This window comes from Arachis stenosperma, chromosome 10, assembly GCF_014773155.1.
Source record: "Arachis stenosperma cultivar V10309 chromosome 10, arast.V10309.gnm1.PFL2, whole genome shotgun sequence".
Lineage (NCBI taxonomy): Eukaryota > Viridiplantae > Streptophyta > Magnoliopsida > Fabales > Fabaceae > Arachis > Arachis stenosperma.
Genome location: NC_080386.1, coordinates 3,058,143 through 3,074,315, shown reverse-complemented (window position 1 = coordinate 3,074,315; position 16,173 = coordinate 3,058,143). Strand labels below are relative to the sequence as shown.

The following is a 16,173-nucleotide window of genomic DNA, read 5'->3' as shown; positions in this document are numbered from 1 at the left end:
TCTTTTTTTTCTTTCTTTTCTATTTAGTCACCAAAAAAAATATTGCTTGGAATATTCCTAAACAAGTTATAGAAAATAACGAGAAAAATCTCATAATAATACTATAATGTATAATATGTTCAAGAACAACTTCGCTACCACAATCTCAAAAGATATAACATATGAGGCAAAGAAACTACACACTAAATCTTAATAATAATAAAGCCGCAGGCAATGACCATTTATTTCAGCCAATGAGCTGGTAAAGACTGATTATGCGACTAATAAAAATATTATTTATATATTAAAATCATTCATTAAAATTAATCACTAATATATTTATATATAAATAGATGTAGATCTTATACTAATAATTAATTTTAGTATGTATATAACATAATTCATTAAAGTTACATGTAATGGTGGACTATACCTGCAATTACATTTGTTGACCAAAAAAATTGGTTATCACATAAAAAATTGTTAGCGACATAACACAATTTTTATCTGCAATTTAAGTTGTTACAAAACCTTTTACAGCAGTATTTTTTTTTATATTAATGGTTGATTTTAATGTACATATAATATTACAGGACCCACCACTACTAACCTAATAAGATTCGGTTCATCCATTAGAATATTGCTGTAAGTTGAAAGTTTTAGGCCTTGTTTGGAACCAGTAGCATAAGAAGACAGGCCATAGACAATTCATTATGTCGTGTTTCATAGGGGTCTTGGGTAAGATTACTCGTTTTATAATAGAAAAAAATCGTCTACAAATTTAGTTAGAATCTTCACTCTTCGCCGAAGAGTTCCCAAAGAATTAACACGGATGAAGAGACATAGAGAAATCCATCCTAGCCATTGTAAGGGTAGTAATAACAATTTTCACCCAAATCATGCCTGGGGGGTTATTATAGACGAGATATACTGTAAAGGAGAGTCAGCAAAGAAGCCAATGTTCAGAACATATATCAAAAGAATGTGGATTCGAGTCCTTTCTAGTTTCTATTGCTATGAACACTCTTTTCATAAGCACAGACATATACTCTGACCTTGGTTGACTGACCAATATTAAAGCCACCTAAACTTTGTCAATACCCATAAAAGAAGGGACAAGACACTATAATCAATACCCAGAATTCTTGGCGGAAGAACTTCTAAGATTGCTTGGAATCTTTTCTCACTCTTCTCTTAGAATATTCTAATGACGAGAGAAAAATTACAAGAGTTGATAACAAGGCTACACTAAATGTAATGACAAAGACTAGGTTAGAATGTGCCTTTTTCCCAGAAGGAATTCTCCAAAGAACATCAGCTTCATACATAACATCAGCATCATTGTTGGTCAATTTGAAGAAATAATTTTGATTTTCTGACCTTTCCTTTGTGCTGCAGTGCACCAGAATATCAGGCATACCAAGTTCAACTGTGGAGTAGCCACTTTCATTTAGAGGCTGCAATAGAAGAAGGAAGGAAAGAAAATTAGGCAACACAAGAATAGTCTAATATTCAAAGAAAACTAGTTTTTGTTCTTTTCCATGCTACAACTACGAAGATGTTAGAAGTTTTAAGACTACTAGTAAAATTAAATTATCCTGATGAATAGATATGCTATTGATTATTAATGACTAAGTAGATACTGTCACCTCATTTCATCCAATAACTCATTATTTCGATTGAAGATTTCCACAAATATTTTCTGACTCAATAGCATTTCTCATTTTCAGATGGGGTTAAATTCCACTTGGACAATAAATATTTTGAAATTTTATTTGTGCTTCCAGAACTTTCAAAACAAGAAAGGATGCCATTGCCACTCGACACTACTAGAACCGATAACAGTAGAGTATTACCACATATCAGGGAGCCTCATGCAACAAAAGGGGGGCAATCCCCCCCCCCCCCCCAAACTTCAAATTTTCTTTATAAGTTGTGTACAAATTTTAGTTTACCCCTCTTAAAAATTTTATTTTACTCTCTTTCTATTGCAAAATTAATTTTTGGCCCCTCCCTAAAAATTCAACCTAGCTCCACCCCTGCGCCGTATATAGCACCAGTGATCACAGAAGCAAATAGAAAAAAATGACTTTCCCATCTTTATATCATAGCAAATGCAAGACTATACTATAAGCTTTTATTTTTTAAAACATTAGATTAAAAAATATATAACTACACGGAGCTAATTGAAAATGGCACTAAAAAAGAAGGGCAATTGAACTTAATAGCCTCTTACTTGATATCGCGCATGCAATGGAAGCTCAATCTTGATATCAGTTGGCTCTAGAAATTTATTTGGGTCAACAACCAAATGTATTTCAACAGCAGAACGATTAGACAAGAAGGAAGGAAGTTCCAGATTTGTATCACCAAAGACATCAACATCATTGAAGACTGCAAGGAAAGAAAAAAGTTCATTGGCATGAAAAAATGAGATAGTCCTTTTTTTTTTGTGTCTAAAAATTAGGTTTTTCTAAAAAAAAGTGATAGTCCTGAAACTATGAATTTCTTTTCCTTTTTATTCTGAAGCATGTAAAGTACATACCACCACGCTGAACAAGTCGCTGTAGTTCAAATGGATCAGCAAAAACCCCGGTAGGTAGTCTTTCAATAATTATGAAGTCACACAAGGAGCTTAGAAGTTGGGACGAAGACTCTAATTGCTGAGATTGAAATTTTAGTAACGTAGACACATGACGATGAGAACCTTCGCCAATAAGATCTCGCTTCAGAACTGACAATCTTGGCACAAAATCATGGTTTTCTGGAAGCACTTGACACAAACCAACATTGTCTTCTTGAGATATAAAATTATCAAAAACTGAATCATGTAATTTTATGTGCCTGTCAAAATAAGACTGCATCACAAATTTCTTGACGGGATGAAAGGTTCTTTCATTTCCACTGTTGAAGTTTGAATTTGCAGAATCCACAATCTAGAATTGCAAAACACGATTTGCCAAAATTAAAAGAAAATAAGGGCATGATGTGGATGTCAATTTGAGCACGAGCATGATTGCATTGAATTCTTTCATGTGTGTATCAATGATAATAATCATAAAATTCGATTATTGCTTTTGTCTTTCAGAAGTGACTTGGGCTAGAATTCTCCAAAATGAGAATTCTTACACTGAAAAATTTAAAAAAAAATTGTTTACATTTGTATAAATATATTGCATTGAGTGTAGATCCCATTCCTTGATTTACAAGATTCTCACTTTAAAGGGTACAAAAGTACAAAACCAAGAAGGTAATAGACCAAGCACAACTGACAGATCTATATAGGTATGATCTAAAATTCTAAATTGCACTAAACAAACATGTAATGTATTTTTTTATTTTGATAGGAAAATAAATACTATTCGAGAGAGAAGAGAGTAAGAGACAAATTAACTGAGAGGATATGAGATAGCTTACAGGAGATGATATAAATGGACTCCACACCAACAAATATATACACAGTCCAATAAATTGCCTCCAAGTCTTCATGGAGAAACTGAGTAACACCACAAATTTGAAACAGGTGAAAGATTAGAGAATCACTAACTAAATGATCAATGAATCACATGTGCCATTTGTTTTCAGCTCCTGCATCATAGTTCATAGATGACAACTTGGCCAATTGAAAAAACATAATAATGTTCCTTCTTTTTCACCCAAAAGAAAAGGCAATAATCATCAATTTTTTTCCGGCAAAATTACTGGGATATCTATTTAAGGCTAGTTAACTATGAAATATAGGCAGTGTTTGTGCAGTCAAAGCACAACACCATTTGCATTTTCTAAAATAAATCATTGAAATTCTGATTGTTTAACGAGTGCTTAAAAGTTGTATCAGACATTTACTGGATATAATAAAAGGGGTGGGCATACACACAGAGAAGAGCTCACATGGAAAGAGACCTTACCTGTACGCGTGAGTAAACCACCAAAAAGTTTCACTTAAGATCTTTGGAGTTACTACAGCACCAGCTAATTGAGAATTAAGACGAGACACAATCCTCTACAACAGAATTGTATGTCTTTGGCCACATCAACACTGAAGAAGCAGTAGGTTTATTTTCTGTTTAACTTTTCCAATCAGGACCTTGAACAGAACTGCAATAAATAAATAAATAAAATTATAAACACAAACAAAAGGATAAAGAGCATGAAGGATAAGAAACCCTCAGCCTTGATATCAAGAACAGTAACTTACAAGCCTAAATCAAGTGTTGACAAAGAAAAAGGTTCAAATTAAGTTGAGAAATGATTCAGAACAAAAAGGATGGCTTATTGTGGTAAAAGGATTCACTTATGTAGTTGACAAGATGACATACATTTTCCAAAGAACAGAGCACAACATGCATAACATGCTGTGTGCTGTAGGGGTGTTCGCGGTGCGGTTTGGTTCGGTTTTTGATGGAAAAGTCATCCGATCCGATCGTCTAATTAAACTGCGGTTCGGTTACCGAAGCCATCCGAACCAAACCAAAAATCGGTTTGGTTTGGTTCGGTTTGTTCGATTTTTTCAATCAATTCAAAAAAAATACTACCATACTATTTCACAAAACCATAACATTGAAATCGACAAATACAAAGACACAAATACACAATAGCTAACAAAGTTAACCACTGATAAGTGATCACAACAGTTGCCAAAAACAACATCAAGTTCCATCACAGTTGAAGATGAATTTGAATCTACATCTTTATCAAGGGGCAATTGTGATCACGTCACCTTTCATTCTCATTCAAAACATGATATTTCAAGTTTCTCACTCCTTGAAAATAGTTTAGTTACATGTTACATCGTAATCAAGTAAACGATTAATCTTGATCCCAGATCAAGATTACATAATGGATCAATGGAATGAACAACAAAGAAGCTCCATCTGATGGAGTACAAGAAGGGAAAAATATCTTGCCACTAAGAATCACAAGAATCCTTGAGGAACAAATATAAATTTCGCTGGCAAGCATGACAGATATGTGAGGACCAATACATTTATGCAACTGCTAACTTTATGAATTGCAAATAAAACATAGCACATGTAGTAATGCTTACAAATGCACGTCTAAAATTTAACACAACCGTCATAATTTACGCAACTGCCAGGACAAAATTCCAAAATTCTTATGAAATGTCTCATTATATACCTGAATCATATCCTTCTAACTCATAAAAGGAGAAAAGCTCACACTAATCAACTTCATTCTTGCAAGCACAAATTATCAAATGGAATTCAAGGAAGGGATTATCAAGCACAATTACTTAACTGTATAATATGCAAAGGAACAAGATGTCAATTATATTCCAAAATGAAAAAGTCTCCATAATTCTAAATTGATAATTTTAAGGCTCTATCGTTGTCACCTGTTGCCATTCCCTAAATTAGGTGCCCAAGCATCATCTCGAACCCAATCTGTATGCATTTGAAGAGCCGGGAAGCAGTCCAAGTTATCAACATTCAACAATAAATCAATAACCAGCATCCAGCAATACCAAATTATCAACAATAAAATGAACAATACACTGATCTCAATAAACTGAACAATAATTCAATAACCAGTAATACCAAATTACAACAATAAACTGAACAATAATATGAACAATAAAATGAACAATAAACTGATTTCAATAAACTGAACAATAAACAGCAACCAGCAAGGCAGCAACAATACCAACAATAAAATAATTCATCAATAATTCAATACCAAGTTACCAACTTTACCTAACAAACACTCAAACAGCAAGTAGCAACAATGCACCAGTAAACAGCAAATGGTAAACATTACCTGAATCGGTGGCTCGGGCTCCATATTGACTTGGGAGGAAGGCTGAGTGGGAGACTGGGAGGTGCTGGGTTGAACTGATGATCGTGGCCAGAACCCATAAACGCTGCTGGGTGGTGGCGTCTCAACGGCGACGGCGTGGAGCTGGGCTGCCCTGTTGAGTCAGTGGGTGGCGTGCTGGCCTGATGTGCGACGGCTTCGTGTTGGGATCTCTGCTCTGTCCGCGTCTCCGCAAAGAGGAAGGCTTCGGCGTTGAGATTCGGAGGAAGGCTTCGCGGTGCTGGGACTTGGGAGGAACGTGGGTGCCGCAGGTGTGAAGATTTGGAGAAGAGAGAGCGACTGAGTACTGAGCTAGGTTAGGGATTGGGGATTCGGGGGTTAGGGTCAGGGACGCTCACACTCGCGCGGCAGCACGCGTTTCATTCGTTTGTTTTTTTGGGGGGGGGGGGGGGGGGGGGTGGTTAGTAATTTTTTGGGTTTTTTTCCTAACCGGTTCGGTTAGAGTTTTTATAGTCAAAACCAAAAACCGAACCGAACCGTAAAAAAAGTAAAACAGATTTTTTGGTTTTTTTAATTTTCGGTTCGATCCGTCGGTTTAATTCGGTACGTAGGAGCTTAAAATATAAGATATTTTATTTTGGTAGGCAGCAGTTAAGATGCTAGTAAGTTATGTCTTCTGTTCTCTTCATTATAAAGTTAAAATGTTAAATCATGAAAATTTTATGTACTATAATTATGTTTATTTACAAATGCTTTTGTCAATGTATATTCTATCCGGCATATGGACTGAGTCCACAATTCAAGTCTGCAGTAGCTCAACAAATATATGTTAACTCTCCAGCTTGATAACCATGTTGCAGAATGTCAAACAATCCAACAACAATCAGCTTTCAAAAAACTGTTATATATTTGACAAAAATGTGTAATATAATTTCCATTTTGGTGAACATAGGTAGAATAAGCATTATGCCATTATATCTTCATCTAGCATCATAAAACAACAGGAAAATCCAAATTTCACATGAAACATGTATGCTGAAGCTTATTGACATCCATATAAAAATCAACCAATCTCCCTAAGCACTTTAGCAAATTCCAAGACACCAATTCAATTCATACAAAAATTAGCTCGTGCACTTATGCTAGAGAGCTAACATATCAGTGTTTCTTAAGTCTTGAAATATATGGCTTGCTAGGTAAAAAAAACAAAAAAACAAAAACAAAAACTTGTTCATCAAAAGAGACTGACAAATGAGATGTGGGAATGTATTCCAAACTCCAAGCACATTCATAACAGCACAAGAAGCCTGACTAATTCCAAAAGAACTTCAATTTGAGCATATTATTATTATAAAGAACCCCTCAATGCACAATGAATACAACCACAAGGGTATATTAATGCTCACATGTAAATAGCAATATCATGTGTTTAGAACGAGTCTTTGACTTTTTTCTCTCGGCCAAATCACTAATGCATTGGAGATTAAGAACTTCATAGAAATGCTTTGCACCAGTTAATGTCACACACATCAAGCATATCCACATTCTTTTGCACTTAGATTGGGTGTAGAAACAATATCAAATAAATCTCCCACCTCATCTGATAGTGAAAAATGTGCATCAGCTTGCTGTATGAGACAAAAAGTGCTTACAAATAAGCATAACTCGGCATCCAAGGTAAAAAATGGATTGTATCAAAAAGCAATGAATTGAACAAAGTACAGGAAAGACAGTGAAACTGTGAAATGTACCATTGGCAATAAAAGCACAAGGAATGTGACATTCCATTATCATTCCTTGGCCAATGAAAAATAACATCAACGGATCTGAAACAATTTCGTCATCCTCAGACACGAGAAAGGTATCAATGAACAACCAACTCGCTGTAAAGATGACTCCAAAATTTTCAGCTTGCATAAAATTAGGAACAAAAATTATAAAATTATAAAATTATAAAAGAAAAAAAAAACTGAAGATATAAATGAGTCAAGAACAACATTTAGCAGCACGATTAACTTTGCAGAAAACACAAATGAAAAAGAAAAACGAATATGAAATAGCATTGTACTGTGATCATTTGGATTCCAAGGACTAAGCACTTTGCTTCAAGAGAGTGATCTGCGGCTATTCCAAACTCGATATATGAAAATTAAGCGCGATCTAAACCCTAGGAGAAAAGGGTGTAAATTTATTCGTGTAAAAGGAGGACTCGCTGATTCAATTTTCCACAAACCGGATTCAATTTTTGAACCAGTTAAAACAAACCGAACCAATTCAAACCGGTTGGATTCGGCATGGTTCAGTTTCAGTTTCAGGTTCTCAACGTCGCTTACCACCAGATCGGGGTCTGGGTTCCTGGATTTCCTTGGCAGGGCTCTTTGGCCCTGCCGAGCATGGGCAATAATTCAAGATATTCGGATGCTTTTGGTCTAACGAGGACTCCCAGGGATGGAGTGAGGGGTGTACATGGACCGGGTGAAATGGAGTTTGTCCTAACCCAAACCCGGCTCTAAATATGTACCGGACGTATTTTACAGACCCTAATCTAGTCCTAAATCCGATGAAACCTAAACACTTTTGGGCCACAATTATACGGGATAAAAACCGGGCTTTTACTAATAATTTGTTACAAAGAAGTTGTTAGCCAAAGTTGAACTTGAATCTCTCCATGAATCACAATTCCAGATGCTAGGAGACACAAAATGTAAACACTAATGCTAGTCATATCAATCCCAAAACTTATTGAATTCTCTAGGCCTTTCTTTCTCTCAAAGTGAACCTTCTCTTTTTCTTTTCCATCATTGCATTTACCATCTTTGAGACTTTCTGTCTCTAACTTCATTCTCCCATGCTGCCCTTGAATTCATCAATAGCAATGCACAAACATTAGAAGAACACAGTGCTGGTAAAAAAGAAAATCTAAGATGGTATTCAGCAACAAATCACCAATAATTAAGCATTGACATATTTTAATTAAAATCAGAACAAATCAACAATAATCAAAACATGTTTTAATTAGGATCAAAACAAAACAGAACCAAATAAGGAGAACAAAGCAACAATAATCAGAACATATTTTAATAAATTCAGAACAAATCAGACCCAAACATGGAGAACAAATCACCATTATATGTAATTAAAATCAAAACAGATCAGAACCAAACAAAGAGAACAAATCAATAATAATTAGAAGTTCAGAACAACAAATCAATCTTATAAATTATAATAATAAGTTCTGAACAAATCTAGCATTATAAATTATAATAACAAAGCTCAGCCCTTAATCCTAGTTTAGAAAAAAAAAGGTTCAGAAGCATTACCAGAACCAGCGCCAAGAAGAAGAAGAGCGGCTGAGCAGGGGCTTGTGACCTTCCTCACCAAAAGAGCACTGGCGCCGAGGAGAAGAAGACGAGCAGCGCCGAAAAGAAAGGAACAGGGGAAGAAGAGGAGGAGAAGCGCCGAGGAGAAGAGGAGCAGGAGCAGAGCAGTGACCTTCACACTTCGCGGCCGCTGTTGGTGGCGTCGTGACTAAGGTTCTCCGGCGGGCAGTGCGGCGCAGAGAAGCCGTGCAGCGCGGAAGCAGAGCAGCTGGTTCCGAGAAGCAGAGCAACGCCTGTTCCGAGGAAAAACACAGTGAGGCCAGTGACGGTGGCCGGTGGGTGTCTGAACGGTGGCCGGTGGGTGATTCGAACTCTTACTGGACCAGGTCGAGTGATTCGAACTCTGGCACAGATCCGGTTGAATGAGAAAATCTAGGGCAACCAATTTTGTTAAAATTTGACCGGCACTTAACCATCAAAAGTAAAATAAGTAATTCTACACTATTGGATGTAATCTTCCACCATTAAATACACTTATGATGGTTGATTGATAGCTATATATCACAACGAAAAAGCTCTGCATACAAGCGATTAGGGCTTGTAAGCATTACAAGTTAATTAACCCCTAACCCCCCAAAATTCGCTCCAAGTGCTCCGTCCGTTACACGCGCTATATATAACTTCATTTGTTTCCTTCTTCGTTCTCCTTCTTTCCAAATTTTTTCGTTCTTCTTTTTGCGCTTCTCCCCCTACTTTTTCGATCGTTCTTTTTCCTTCTTTTCTCACTGGTTTGTTCTTCGCCATTGACGTTAGTTCCTCTCTCTGTAACTCCAGCTTCGTTTTCTTTTTGATTTTTTAGTTTTTGAAATCAAAGTTTGAATTCGTTTTGAAAATAATGGATTATTCAACCTCAAATTGTCAGGTGAATCAGGGTGAAGTAGATTATGAATTTGAATCTGACGTAGTTGCTGAGGTTTAATTTACATATGATTTATTCTGAATTTTGTTGCAGTTATTTGTCTAAAAAAAATTTATGTAAAATGAATGTTGATTTATATAGTGATATAACAAAGAGTAAATATAAAATGTGAAAATGAATTAGAATTATCTAAATTTATACCTGTTAAAAAAATTTATTAATATCGAAAGGATATAATAACCTATATAAAATTAAAGAATAAGAAAATATAAAAAATATTATTTAAAAAATCCTATTAATATTGAAAATATAGAGTAATTTATATAAAATTAAAACACAAATAAAATTGATATATTGCGTATCAAATACAATTAAAAAATACGGATATACTAGGGACGATTTCAAGTGTAGAGTTGTGTACAATTTAAAATTTTTTTGAGTAGTATATGATAATAATATTTATTTGTCCCATTAGATTATTAAATTTGATCCCACAATAATTTTTTACTCAATTTTTGGTACTTAATCGTAAATTTAAAAATTTCATATTAGATATTTATTAGAATGATCAATTTTTAGATTTAAACGAAATTAATATTCTTTCTCAAAAATAAACTCAAAAGAATATTATTTATTTTCTTTTGAAATTAGCTTTAATTTTTGCGTAGCAACTGTATTAATTGAAAGAACTTTTCTAACTATAAATATCAATCGGATCCGACTCCTCCAAAGTTGTTCCGTCACTTTAGAGAAAAAAGTATGCTATTAATTACCATTGGATTATGATAATGGGATTTACAGATAATAAATGTTACAAATTTAAAGGTGATTAAAATATCACTTTACCACTTTACTAACATTGTCACTTTAGAGGATCTTTTTCTATATCAATAAGAGTCGGCTTCTAATTATGTTGGAAAGTAAATTTTTAAATAATTGTTTAGTAATATATATAGAAAGAGAGAAATTTTGATGGTAGTGTTAAGAGAAAAATTACTTAATTTTGTAATAATATAAAATCTAAAACAATAGACTTTTAAATTATATCTTATTATTTAAATTACTATTTTAGTATTTTAATTTGTATATTAGATATTTTGAAGGCTAATCGTATTTTATAATAACAAAATATAGTCATAACAATAATCATGTTATATGTACATAAAAAATAATTATTTGTATAAAATATATATTAAAATATAAAATATACATTGAAAATAAGTTAAACAATACATGTATTTATACACAAATACATAATGGCTAATAGATAATTTAATATTTAATTTTTTATGTACACATACTATTTTTATTATAAAAATTATCATGTTATATAAATTTCGCCCCTACTACCAAAATTTTCTGGATCTGTCACCGAGTTCTATGATAAAATTTCTCTTTGTCAAGGAGAAGACACGAGTTCGATTCCCGCTATCCGTTCCAAAAAACTATATTAGTTATATGTCAGGTCCAAAGAAATGCACCTCAAGATCCAAAAAATTGTATGGTAGTTCCAAAAAAACGCACTTGGAGATAAAAAAAATCCAAAAAATTTTTTGAAAAAAGAAAGATTTTTGGATAGCATTGAAAACTTAAAAATCTATATTAGTTGTATGGTAGTTACAAAGAAACGCAATTGGAGATAAAAAAAATACAAAAAACTCTTTGAAAAAGAAAATGTTTTTGGACAGCATTGAAAGTTTAAAAAACTATATTAATTGTACGGCAATTTCATAAAGAAACGCACTTTGAGATCCAGAAAAAATCCAAAAAATCTTTTGGAAAAGAAAAGGTTTTTGGAGAGTATTGAATGCTTAAAAAATTATATTAGTTGGATGGTAGTTCTTGAATCATCTCGTCAATATTGTAGAATTCTAAAAAAGAATAGTAAATTTCTAGAAAGTTAAGAATGAATCTAGAGCCACTTAAAATTGACGTGGCATCATGTTAAAAACCTAAGAAATTAAGAATAAATACGGAAATTACTTTTAGCTCTATTATAATATATTACTAATAAATAGATAAATTATGAAAAGATAATATAATTATTTGAGGAATCTTTTTTTGTACCTAGTAAAATGTCTCTATTATATTTTCTTGCTTTTATCTGTTACAATTTTTTGCTATGTAAGTTTTTGGATAAATAGTACACCAAAAACAGTAAAAATAATAGATATTATGCGCTGGAAACGGTATTAATTTCTATTATTAATTAAATTATTCTGTGAGAATAAAATCAACAAAATTATATAAAAACTTATTTACAATATCTATCCCCAAATTATTAATGATTTTATATAAATATTGGGATAAAAGCAACTTAGAACTATTTATCTCACTCTTAATCGTAACTATTTAACTATAAAACTCTATAAGCTGCATCCGTCATGTATAGAACTATATGTTTAACATTCTAGTACTTACTTGTGACTCTATTATCCTATCTTCTAAAAATAGACACTTTAAAGAAATATAATCATGTTTCAAGGTCCTTTCCTCTGTGAAGATTGAACTATAAAAAGTCTTTGTTCAAATAACTTTAATGTCACATTCAAAAATTTTTATAAAAATATCTTTATCTGATTTGTGTGGTTAAAAAGTAATACTAATGAAATATTATTGACACATTAAATTCGTCTGTTAATAATATTTTTTAGCATTATTTTTTAATCACACAAATTAGATGAAGACGTTTTTATAAATTTTTTTAGATGTGTTATTTTGGAGTTATTTTTTTATTTTATATATATATATACTGTATTTTATGTCTTATAAAAATTTTAAATTTATGTGTCTTCTTCAAATTGTGTCTCATACCTATGTCAACATCTATGTATCATAACTTTAAGCACTTTTTGTCTCATTTTTTAAATCTATATCTAAAGATGCAGTCCAAAAAAATTTTAAAAATCATTTTTATTGTTATTTTTTTATTAATTGCCATAACATCTAATTAAACATACAAATATCATGAGTTTAATTTTATTATGTTATTTTAGTATCATATTTGTATTATTATTTATTTGAATCGTTATTTTTAATATAATTATGTATATTGATATTATATTAATATGATATTATATAATTAATATAAAAACAAATAATAGGTTTTTAACATTTTTTATAAAAACATATAAATTCGAATTAAAATAATTCATTCATAGGTCTTTAACTATTTTAAAAACTTAAGACAACTTATATATCTTAATAAAAAAATTTATGAATTTCACAGATATTTATAGATAATTAAATTTTGCTAAAACATAGACATTTTAAAAAAACAATTAAGAACTCATTTCTCACTTATTTTCTTTCTCTCATTTTATAATCGATTTCAAGAAACAAAAAATTAATCTGTGAAATACGTAAGTCTTGTCTTTGTGTGGATATTAATCTGATAAGATTGTAATCTTGGAAAAGGGATACCCAACAAGGAGAAGATTTACATTTTTATCTTCTTTCTCTTATTTAATTCGATTTTTGTCAAATATTTTTTTAATTATTATATAGTTTATGTGTATCCTTGTATAGCTAAATTTTTAAATTAGTGAGTGATCAAATAAAATATTTGTTCATATAAGACTGCAATTCTTTGTGTGGATATTAATCTGGTAAGGTTGTAATCTTGGAAAAGGGATACCCAGCAAGAAAAAAATTTACATTCTTGTCTTCTTTCTCTTATTTTATTCAATTTTTGCCAGATATTTTTTTTAATTATTATATAGTTTATGTGTATCCTTGTATAGCTAAGTTTTTAAATTAGTGAGTGATCAAATAAAATATTTGTTCATATAAGACTGCAATTTATTATTATTATTATTATTATTATTATTATTATTATTATTATTATTATTATTAGGGATAAGTATGATTTTGGTCTCCAACGTAGCGGCTGAAAATTTATTTCTTTCCTCGCCTTTTTTTCGCTCCAAAATGGTCTCCAAGGTTTCAGTTTGTTTTAAAATCGTTCTTTTTACCAATTATATTTTTTTATTATCAAATTACCCTTTATTAAAAAAATTATAAAATAAAATAAATATAAAATAAATAGAAAAAAAGAAAAAAAAGAGAGAAAGGGGGATACAGAGAAGCGGGGTGGGTGGGGAGAGAAGGGGGACCCTATCCGCTGCCCCGCCCGCCGCTTCTTCTTCTTCTTCTTCTTCTTCTTCTTCTTCTTCTTCTTCTTCTGTGAATTAGATTTTTTTGTGAAATTTCTGGATTTTTTTGTGAAATTTGTTGTGAAATATTATTGTTGCTGAAATTTGAATTTGGAGTATTGTTGAATTTCTGGAGTATTGTTTCTGGAGTTCTTGTTTCTGGGTTCTTGATGATGATGATGATTTTTTGAGTTGAGTTCTTGTTTGTCTGAGTTTAAGTTCTGGATCTGAGTTCTGGGTTCTGATGAGGATGACGATGATGACGTTGATTTTCTGAGTTTTGGTTGGTGTGATGCAGATGGTGATGGAGTGGCAGTGGGTAGGGGTGGTGGGTGGTAGTTCTGGTTCTGGTGGTGGTGGTGGTGGTGGCATGATTTTGGGAAAGAAGGGATAGGGGCATTTTGGTCCGAAGGACGATTTTAAAATAAACTGAAACCTAAAGGACCATTTTGGAGCGAAAAAAAGATGAGGGACGAAATAAATTTTTGGCCCCTACGTTGGGGACCAAAATCATACTTATCCCTTATTATTATTATCAATTTAAGTAAATTAATAAAACAGAAAGAGTACATAAAGAGCATGCAAGGATAATAAAATTGTGAAAAAATAAGGAAAGAAACGATGAAAAAATTTTATTGATTGTTGATTGATTGATATTGTAAACTATAAAGGTAAAATTAAATATATATAGAGCATTGACCTATGAAAGATATAAAGCAAATAAAGATAAGATAAAGATAAATAAAGATAAGATAATAATAAATACTAAAATTATAATTGAATTTGTGTATTCTGTTGGGCTAAATTTGTAAGCCGTGAGACTTTTTTATTGTTGTCATGGACTAAGGTGGAAGAGTGGTTTAATACCCTCGCAAAATGGAGGATGAAAGTTGTTAAGAACACCAAGCTTATTCAAATTGGCTTGGTGAAGATGTTAGTTAGCTGCCTAGAGGAGGGAATGGGGAGAAGTTTCATCACTTCAGCTTGAACTTTTTGTCGAACCAAGTGATAATCAACCTCTAAATGTTTGATCCGTTCATGAAAAACTGGGTTAGCAGCAATATGAAGAGCACTATGATTATCACAATATAAAACTAGTGGGCGGATAAGAAAGATGCCTAAAAATTGTAACATATTTAGTATCCATTGAAGTTCACAAGTTGTGTTAGCAAGTGTACGATATTCTACTTCAGTGGATGAGCGGACAATGGTGGTTTGTTTCTTGGTCTTCCAAGAGACTAAAGAACTGCCTAAGAAGAAACAATAACCAGTTAAAGATCGCCGAGTGTCAGGACATCCGGCCCAATCAGAGTCACTGAAGCCGAGAAGTTGAATTTCTGATTCTCTTAGAAAAAAAAGTCCTTTGTTGGAGCTAGTTTTCAGATATCGTAACACGTGCTTGGCAGCTTGAAGATGAGATTCAGTAGGTGATGCCATAAATTGACTTAATTGTTGAGTGGCATACATGATGTTTGGTCGAGTAGTGGTGAGATAGATAAGACGCGCAACCAAACGGCGATATACAAAAGGGGTCAGATAGCAGGAGGCTTTTGTCTTGATATAGTCTTGTGGTACTATCCATTGAAACAGAGGCAGGCTTAGCACCTAATAAACCAGAATCCTCCAAAAGATCAAGATAATATTTTCTCTGAGATAAGCATTCCCTTTGCTGATTGAGCAACCTCAATACCCAAAAATTATTTTAATGGATCCAAGTCTTTAATTCGAAAGAGTTGGTGTTAAAATAGACTTAATGGCAGCAAGTTCGTGAGAATAATGTCGTCAACATAGACTAGAAGGATAGAAATTTGAGCACTAGTAAATTTAACAAATAAACTGTAACACCCTAATGCTCTTAAACTGAGTTAAGCTTTATTTGAATTATATTTAGTAGTTGATATTCAAAAACCTTGCAAAATTTTTCTTTTTAAAACAAATATAAAATAATTTATATGTGTAAAAATATTAAATAACTAGTTTTTATTAGAATAGTTACTAGTTGAAATATATAAGTAGATCTGGAAAT

At 32.4% G+C, this 16,173-nt stretch overlaps 1 protein-coding gene across 2 annotated transcripts; it reads right to left on the bottom strand.

Moving 5' to 3' along the window:
- Positions 1-852: 852 nt before the first annotated feature.
- Positions 853-6,167, bottom strand: LOC130958044 (uncharacterized). Of its 2 annotated transcripts, XM_057884930.1 has the most exons (7): positions 5,758-6,167; positions 5,336-5,384; positions 3,888-4,077; positions 3,397-3,475; positions 2,525-2,915; positions 2,216-2,373; positions 853-1,436 (listed from the first exon to the last, which is right to left on the bottom strand). In XM_057884930.1, exons 4-7 carry the CDS (start codon positions 3,466-3,468, stop codon positions 1,140-1,142), a joined length of 918 nt encoding a protein of 305 aa, XP_057740913.1. In that variant the 5' UTR covers positions 3,469-3,475; positions 3,888-4,077; positions 5,336-5,384; positions 5,758-6,167; the 3' UTR covers positions 853-1,139. The 2 variants fall into 2 exon arrangements, with proteins under 2 accessions (XP_057740913.1, XP_057740914.1); XM_057884931.1 differs by lacking the exon at positions 5,336-5,384.
- Positions 6,168-16,173: the final 10,006 nt, after the last annotated feature.

Bases quoted from the DNA above. Each gene is read 5' to 3' on its own strand.
- LOC130958044 (XM_057884930.1), bottom strand. From the start codon at position 3,468: ATGAAGACTTGGAGGCAATTTATTGGACTGTGTATATATTTGTTGGTG. The intron at 2,916-3,396 runs GTAAGCTATCTC...TTGCAATTCTAG, and splicing joins GTCCATTTATATCATCTCCT to ATTGTGGATTCTGCAAATTC. The intron at 1,437-2,215 runs GTAAGAGGCTAT...CTTCTATTGCAG, and splicing joins CATTGCATGCGCGATATCAA to CCTCTAAATGAAAGTGGCTA.